The sequence below is a fragment of the Corella eumyota genome, chromosome 1 (genome assembly GCF_963082875.1).
Source record: "Corella eumyota chromosome 1, kaCorEumy4.1, whole genome shotgun sequence".
In the NCBI taxonomy this organism is placed as follows: Eukaryota; Metazoa; Chordata; class Ascidiacea; order Phlebobranchia; family Corellidae; genus Corella; species Corella eumyota.
The window spans coordinates 22528775-22538037 of record NC_137490.1 but is presented as its reverse complement, the minus strand read 5'-3'; the positions used below and the strand labels follow the sequence as shown (position 1 = coordinate 22538037).

The following is a 9263-nucleotide window of genomic DNA, read 5'->3' as shown; positions in this document are numbered from 1 at the left end:
AGCTCCGTTTTTACAATATAGATAGCAAACGACAATAACAGCAATAAGCATGAATGGTCCAGCAATTGCACATCCTAATATCAACGGAAAGTTCTAAACAAAAAGTTATTACAAATGGTAGTAAATATGTAAGCCAACAATTTAAAACATCAACAGATTCAGACTCAACCTTTGACATATGATTGATCTCAATCTAGACAAATTGTCAACTACAAAAATAATATTTAAAGTAACCTTAAATTGTTGTTGGACTGTGTGTAATTTTGTTGTTTTGTTTAAAGATATTTTTGTAGTCATGGTAGTTGATGTCATGGTAGTTGTTGTCATGGCATTTGTTGCCATGGTAGTTGTTGCCATAACTGAAGTAATTGTAGCTGTACAACAAAAACAAATTATTATCTAACAGAGTTGAATTCTTTTTACATTTTATTAAATTAACAAATACAATTAAGCAACGCTCAGTGTGAAAATAAATAGATTAAAAGTAAAAACAATTGATCAAGACTAAAAGTTACTTACATGATGGTAAATCTCGTTGGCAAATATAACTAAAGTTATGTTGACATTGGCGGTCCTTCCACTTTAAATTGCGAACATATAACACAACACAATTCTCATTTCCTTCCCAGTCATCACGTTCGCCAGCATCCCAATTAGCTTGACTGCTCTGCAAAGTTGTTCCATCGTTCCACTTAAAAGAGGAATTGTCATTAGCTGGGTTTGTTCTTGTAAGGCCAATCCAGATTGAGTTACTTCTATCTAAAAGTTATAATAATTTTTTATAACAGCAAATTGAATAAAGATAGTTAACAAAAACAAAATCTTATCGCCTTGAAAATGTTTTAAAACAAAACTGCTTTTTACATAGTCTTAATAAATTTATTACCGTTTTTAAATTTTAATTTATTACCGTTTTTAAATTTTAATCTTACTTTTTAGTGATTTTAATGTTTGATTAAGAAAATAACGGATTCCCGATGTCTTGAGAATTGCCAACCTGGCATTCATTTCTGCACATCTTGCCACCGCTGCTGTGTAGTTAACCTTAGGTAAACTGAAATGATATTCTACATTGTCATGTGCATACCATTGTTGCCCATTTACAACATTAAAACTTAAAATTATCAAACTTAAAACTAACTTGTTCATTTTGTAACTAATCGCTTTGTTGCTTAAATAAAGTAATATAAAAATAATAAATGAAGACAACATAAGCTTAGTAAAAGCTTTTAACTTTAAAATATTAAACGTATAAACTTTTTCCTAAAATTATAAATAAAAAAATAAAAAAATGTTATAACTTCTTGAACTGTTAAACAAAAATATAAATGTATTTATATTTCTTATTACGCATGTGTTTAATATTTTTTTATATAACACATGGGTTTAGAAATTAACAAAATAATAATTTTTTTATTTCCAAATATAAAAACAACCCCCTCAATCAAAAGCAGAACAATAAGTTTAAAAGTTTAGTAAACTGTCATGATTTCTTGAACTGTTAAAGAAAAATATAAATGTATTTATGTTCATTGTGTTATATGATTTATAAGTTTGCAAAATAATAGTTTTTTTATTTCTAAATATAAAAACAATCCCTTTAATTAAACGCAGAACAATAAGTTTAAAAGTTTAGTGAACTGTCATGATTTCTTGAACTGCTAAAGAAAAATATAAATGTATTTATGTTCATTGTGTTATATATGATTTATTAGGTTTAAAAGTTTGCAAAATAAAATATTTTTATTTCTAAATATAAAAAAATCTATGAAAGTTAAAAGCAAGACAATGGGTTTAAAAGTTTAGTAAACTGTTATGATTTCTTGAACTTTTAAAGACAAAAACATTGGTATGACATCATTATTGTTAAGTTTATATTTAGAGAGTAGTATGTGATTAAAATTACAAACAAGTTTAAGTGACTTAATAAGTCTCAAAAGTCATAAGTTTAAACTATTAGACAGACAATCTACAATATTTAATCTTTTGCAACAATCAAAATCATTGCAAAAAATGCTGGGGGTAAATTAGAAATTAAATAAATATACACTTAAAAACTTAAGTTAATGATTTAAATGTTGTTTTAAAATCTGTGCAATAATATATTTTATTAACATACCATTGTGTAACAAATAATTTTTCGTAAAAAAAAGTTATTTTTAATTAAATTAATTCTCATATGGATTATAAATACCGAATAAAAATAAAAAAATTATATAATACCTTTTTTTAAGAAATAACAATTAATAATATACAGTTAAATAAATATAATACAAGTGGCAAGATTAATAAAACAAAAAAATAAAAATCGTAATCTCAGATACTTTACAAAACTGATTACTAACAAAAAAGTGTAATTTTGATTCTTTTTATACAAATAAAATAAATAAGTTATAACTGAAATATGCCACAAAAACTAACAGATACAGTAAAACTAAAACTAAATATTACCAACAGAAAGGGGCTGTTTGATTAAAGCAAAAATTAAAACGTAATGCACAATAGGTGACTGCATATAAAAATTAAGTACGTAAAAAATCAAACTAATTTAATGGCTAATAATAAGTACATAAAAAAGTGTGTCAGATAGTAAAATGTTTATAAAACTGTGTACAAAAGTTACAGTAATCATTTAAAAATTTGAAAAAAATGAAGTTAAGGCTACAGTACCACTTTTATTTAAAATATGATTTGTATTTTTCGTACCTTATATACAAGATTAACTTTGATTTAATAATAAACAAATTTTGATAGTGGAAAATAAAAACCACTTTTCTAAACTAACACTTAAATGCTGCATCAAGTAATATACAAATTGAATGAATGGGGTATATCAGTAACAGTAAACTATGAGAAATGCTGTTTACATAATCAGAGGCATATATTAATAAAGGCACAAAAAAGAAGTTATTGCACAACTTTAAAAATGATTATATTTTGTGCTTTTAAAGGTAGGAAACGAATATTTTACAAACCAGATAAATGGACTTAAACCTTACTCTAATAATAAAAATTTAACATTGTTCAACTTGATAATAACAAATTAGGTTAATTTTTAACCTGATTTAATTTTTTTTTTGGTGTTTAGAAATTTTCTTTGTTGTAATGAAAATAAACTCCATTTCCTGAATGTTTGTTGCTCATCTTATGTAACTAAAAAGTAATTGTAACTTGGTTAAATATATTTCGATTTTGAAATTTATCCAGTTTTACTTTAAAGGTGTGAGTTAATCAGCTAAGTAAGAGTATAAACTGTTATAGTGCCTTTCTTGAGGTCACAACAACATGGAAGCAGTAGGGATTAAACCATTAACCTCAAGGGTGCTACTGTATGAAAGAAGTGAATATTTAACCAACAACCTATGCAAAAAAGCCAAGTGTTCTAACCACTACACAATGCATCAATTTTAAGGCTGGTTAATTGGTCTTAATATTAACATGATAAAAAAAACTTCAACTTACAATATGTGATAAAGCAGCTACCCCACAGAAGAAAACCCCAACATGTGTATCAGGGTGTGATCGAGCTACTTGGGTGAATATCTCGTCCCAGTTTGGACGTCCGTAGTTGGTTTTCTGTTCCAAACCAGTGATTAGGTCATGTTGATCTTCTTCATGTACAGCTATGGCTCGTGCCTGTAAGAAGTTTTAATGTTTAGGAAAATTTTTGTCACCAAATATTAGGACTAAATTTGCTTTCTAATTGTTTAGAATAAATGTTTTATTTTTTCTAAATATTTTTTTATTTTTAAATTATTGTAAATTTTTAAGTTTTCTTTATGCCTGATAAACAATGAGCTATTTATAAAAATAAAGGGGTTTTAAAAGTTAACTTTGAATGGGTACTTGAGTTCATTATTTCCATACACAAGTAAGTTACAATTTAAATAACTTATCACACAATAAAACAATATTCATGTTTAAAACATGACACAGTTTTTAAAGACTCTTAAAAGTAATGAAAAAATTTTGTAACTTCTGTGAAATTCATAAGCTATTTTTAATTTTTCTGTTGTCTTTAGTATACCATGACATAAACAACAAAATTTATTCAATATTAATCATCAAGTTAAGTTACCTGTTTTACATCCCATCCTCTTGTTAAATAAATATGATAATCAATCAGATCCGTCCTTCCTATCTCTGTAAGTTGTCGTTCCAAATGTTTTAACATATCTCCAAACCACTCAAACGCATGAACTTCGGGACATATCCAAAAGAAATAAACTTTCTTGAGTGTAAGGTTGTTTTCACCTGATTGGTTTTTGTACCTTTTTGTTAAAACACAAATTTAATGAAATGCTTACATTCAAAATTTTAAAAAAGTATTAGGAACAAAATATATTACATAACATTATTTATTTTTAAGATACATTATTAAACTTAATAAGAGACAAACATTGTTACCCTGACCTTCAAGTTCCCTTTGGTAGTTTGATTTATTATTAAAGTAGCTAGTATAAACCACCTATTGATTGTGAAGCTTAGTTAAAGTATGTAGCATATAAACTACATATTAGGTAATTTAAGCAGTGAGAATCAAACCCAGGACCTCAAGAGGTAATTATCATTGCTTTTATACAATATACCAAATTGTTTACTACAACTAAGATTAAAATAATTATTTATTTCAACTAACCAAACAGATTTAAGCAATGAAGCAAAGGGGGTTACCCCAATTCCCGAGCCCACACAAATAGCTACTGGGTACTCAAATACGTCCTCACTTGCTGTCCCAAATGGGCCATCTATGCCCAATGAGGGCATTTTCCAAGATGGTAAAACCTTAAGGAAATAAAAGTTCAAAATATGGTCATTTTAAAGAAAACAACAAATTCTGGTTTTAGTAATAAACAAGTTAAATAAAACTGTATTTAAATAGTATTTAATATCAACTAAGTCTATACAACATGAAAATCTAATTTTATTATTCATTTTAGCATATTTGAAAACATAAATTCAGTTTTTACCATGTAACAATGACATTACAAATATTTTTTATATTAAACAAGTTACATTTATACGTAACGTTATTTATTTTACCCTAGTTAATAAATCATAATATACACAGGTAATTATGAGTAATACAATAAAGCCTACAGGAAATTATATTCTATAGAATTGGGGGAAGCAAAATTTTGCTAAATTTAAATTTCCTTTTTATGATAAGTCTATTTAAATAATAACTTTTTATCCAGTTTTTTTTTTATTTAAATTATTTATATACCAAAGTTTAAACAGATAATTGAATTATTTTTAAATTATAATATAAATTTAATTTACAAAAAAATTTGATCTTAAATTTTTATGCAAAAATTATTTTGTATTTAAAACTATTACAAACATAAATATCTTAAAAAAATTAAAATTAGAAAACATCACTACCTCTCCTCCTGACTCGTCTGCGCCAAGAGCCTTGCACAATCCATTCGTCCAATCACCAACTGTTCTAACATGGACACTGAAGTAATTTTCCTCTGGAGCCTGGAAGGAAAAATAATCTTAAAGTTAACTACAGACTTTACAGAATTTAATTGTTCAATTTACAGGTCTTAAAAATAAAAAATCTGCCACTTGTGGTAAGGGAGTTAAAAATCGCAAACAATTTTAATCGCAACCACAATAAGACAGCTAAAACACAACTTGTTATGCATTAGACAAGTCGACTAAGTTTTGTATAAAACTTTTTAAAAATCACTAAGTTTGTTTTAAAACTAATAAAACCAATAAAAGCCCCCTACTTAATAGTAAAATATTAAATTTATATTTAAATTATTCCTTGATTGTTTCCTGAAACAATTCAAGTGAAAATTCAAGAGATTTTCATATTTAAAAATTTTAAGATATCGACAAAACAAAAAAATGTTAAACAGAAAACTTTATTTAAAACTCACAGAAGTGAGAGTGAAAGGATGCCACTCAAGATGAGACAACGTTGAACATTTGACGAAAACATATTGTCCAACTTCTGCAAAAAATCCTTTTTTTTTCATCTGAATTTCTATAACTCGTGATGGATGTTTTATTACCTAAGATTTGTAAAAAAAATTTAAAAATATGAATTTCAATGTCTGTTAAGATATATTAAGATACAATAGGACCATAACTGTTTTATAGTAACAGCCAGTAGTACCAAAAAAGACATTTTACTAAGAACAGATTTCCATATTTTTTATGAAATTTTTTCTCAGATAGAGGTTATGGAAGGGGTTAATAAAAAATATTTCTCAGGTAATTGAGTTATATTCTAACAAACACAAACCTTTACGATTTCAACTTCCTGGGTTGCTCGAACTGCCCGAATCACCCGCTCAAAAAAGTAGATGATCATCGGCCCAATCACCCATTTCCAAGTCTATAACAGTAACAAAATATACTTAAAAAATACTTACAAAAAACTAGCCACTATTTTAACCGTACTAGTATATAAATATATTTAAATGGAGTTTAGTGGTTGATATATATGATTAATTTATATACCTAAAATAAATAAAACTGCAGTTTATGGTGTGCAGGTAAATTATCATGAGCAAATATTAGTTAAAAGTTGCGACCATATTATAACAGTAAAAATGCAACTCTTACAACAGGCAATCGACTAGTAATAATATTATTGACACATCTTTACTTTTTTTGTTACATAATTTTATTTTTTGTACCCACCCCGGGGGGACTTCCCTCAAACTGTGGGGTTGGACATCCATTCTCAGCTGTCCATTCATTGATTGGCATCTGTGAGCAAACTTCTGGATTGTGCTCATTTAAACTTGCAGTTGTCTGGCCTCGAACCTGGGACCTTTGAAATAAAAAAAAATTAAAACTTCAATTTGTTTACTAAACCTTTTTGAAACTAGTTATTTTTATTATCTTTATTGATTAATTTTATATTACATTAGTTAATACCGTTTCATGTTTAATTAAATATTTCAAAATGAAACAAATCTAGCAAAAAATTTGATGATAATTAATTGCTTTTTTAACAAATTAGGGAGGACAATGGTAAATAAAAGCAATAAAAAATAAAAGTAAAAGAGATTAAACTAAAATATGATTACAAAAGTTTTGAACTCACGATACTCCATGTACGACAAGAAATCCATAAAATACAATAAACAAATGATGAGTAAACCAAAACACCTCAAAATAAGATCGACGAATGAACTCAACAGAAGATGTAACCATCATAAACAGAGCAAGGGTTATGATAACACCAGTCCAGCCACCAGTCAGTAAAAACACTGCTCCGACAGACCACTGGTAGAAAATTTTTAATAAATATTATTTTAAAAATTAAATCAAAATAAAAAAAAAATAATTTTAACAGTAAGAATACTTACAACGTTCGATCTAATTGGATTTAAATAAGTTTGTCCAGGACTGTCTCCTAAATTAGTTAAATATTGCTTTAGTAAAATAACTCGTCGTTCCTCTGCACTTGCATCGGCTGGTAAAGTGATTTTGTGACTTGAAGTGAAAAAATCGACATTAAAGCAATGGGCTGCATAGTGAAGTACTAAAAAACATAATAAAAGATAAAAATTTATTTAAATTAAAAGTTAATTTCATCATAAATGAAAATACACATTTTTTTAAATACGAAAATATTGAAAGAGGTATTTTAAAAAATTATTTTCTGTTTCTTTTATTTACTTTTACACACCTTTTACAGTTATATTTTAAATAAATTCATTGAAAAATAACAAAACAAATCATTTAAAAATTTTTAAAATGTAGTCTTTAACCACATAGTAACTGATTTTTATCATGTAAATTAATAAGAGATGATCAAACTTACTTGTCATTAGTACAATCATGTAAGCACACATCCGATGAAATTTAATGTTTTTATCTAAAAGTTGTCTAATTCTGAGTGGGCAACACTAAAAGTAGAATATGTAAAATAAATAAACAATATACCAAACATTGCATTGCATTATAAAGTGGGTGAAACACTTGGCTTCACTAGATTAGGTTGTAGGTTCAATCGAGGATAAAACAAAACAAAAATTTCAAATTGAAACCAATAACTTTTTTTTTTTAATATTTTTAAGCAATTAAGAAAATCTTTTTTTAACAAATTAACTAAATGTCTTACCATACAAGCTTTCCTAAACAGTGATAAAAGATTTCTGCAAACTGGCAACAAAACCAACAAACAGTTGAAATTAAGAACAGCAGCAGGGGCACGTGCCAGAGCAAGCGCTGGTCCGATCAAAACTCTGGTGTAGTAAAACTTTTGCTCCGTGGCATAAAAGTTGTAAAAATATCCAAACAGGAATCCATTTAACCCCATCCAAATAAGCTTTAAAATAAATTTAACTCAGTTAAATTATATAAGGCAAAAGAAAAGTAATTTCTTTATCCTCGATGTGGAAAGGTCAACTTCCAAAACATATAACATTTGTTACCCTGACCCAGTCTCGAGTTGCCTTTGCCAGTTTGGGATATTATAGATTATAATTGCCCGATAATTAAGCTGCTAATTAAGTGCTGGCTTAATCAGATTTTATTCTATTCGTCGTGCCTTATTCAAGAGCGTTACAGCATGAAAGCTGTGGGGATCGTACTCTTGACCTTATGTAGTAGTAAGTGTTTTGACAGCCCGACTACTACACCACGCTGCCGTCATTTTTAAACTTTAAATCAACTTTGTTTTTAGTAGTTTTTATATGCATTAATTAACTTTTTTAATTTATTAAATCCACAATTAAGTTAACTTACAAAAAACGCAATTCTTGAAACATCATTCGTGAAAAATCCTGTAAGTGTTGACCCCATTCTAAATTATTAAATATTATTACTACACCAAACTGACATTTATTGCTAAAATTATAAATATTAAAATAAAGATATTTATTCTTAATTACAAAACTATTAATAAGCCTTTAAATTATTAATATATTTAATTGTTAACTCTATTGATTTTTAACAATAATTAATGCCAGAACTTTGCTTTAGTTGTTGATTATTTTACACGTTATTCTGTATATGGAATATGTATATGCCCGGTAAGCGCTATATGCCCGCTATGTGTAATATGCCCGATATATGACCGAAATACCATGCACGACATGTGCATATATATTTTCAGGCAGTCGATAAATTTTTTATTCTAGCGTATAAATTCTATACCAACTTAATTGATCTTTAAATATATATATTCTGTGTATTTAAAATAGTTCATTAGATTTAAAGTAAAGTAATTAAAAAAACATTTGACCGCTACCAATACTTTAAAGATGTAACTGTGCTATTGCACAACA

General features: G+C 27.1%; 1 protein-coding gene across 1 annotated transcript; it reads right to left on the bottom strand.

Moving 5' to 3' along the window:
• Positions 1-2466: 2466 nt before the first annotated feature.
• On the bottom strand, positions 2467-8928 carry LOC145740778 (NADPH oxidase 2-like). The gene is made up of 13 exons (XM_082558622.1): positions 8722-8928; positions 8096-8302; positions 7796-7880; positions 7338-7513; positions 7073-7254; positions 6664-6796; positions 6263-6355; positions 5895-6029; positions 5386-5484; positions 4640-4785; positions 4079-4271; positions 3463-3636; positions 2467-3153 (listed from the first exon to the last, which is right to left on the bottom strand). The coding sequence occupies exons 1-13, from the start codon at positions 8776-8778 to the stop codon at positions 3085-3087; spliced, it is 1749 nt and encodes a 582-aa protein (XP_082414748.1). The 5' UTR covers positions 8779-8928; the 3' UTR covers positions 2467-3084.
• Between the last annotated feature and the right edge of the window lie 335 nt (positions 8929-9263).

What these genes read in the sequence shown, in the direction of transcription:
- LOC145740778 (XM_082558622.1), bottom strand. Translation starts at nt 8,778, where the DNA reads ATGGGGTCAACACTTACAGGATTTTTCACGAATGATGTTTCAAGAATT. An exon ending in CTTGTCGTACATGGAGTATC is followed by an intron (nt 6,797 to 7,072) that starts GTGAGTTCAAAA and finishes TTTATTTCAAAG; the next exon opens with GTCCCAGGTTCGAGGCCAGA. An exon ending in AGGAAGTTGAAATCGTAAAG is followed by an intron (nt 6,030 to 6,262) that starts GTTTGTGTTTGT and finishes TACAAATCTTAG; the next exon opens with GTAATAAAACATCCATCACG.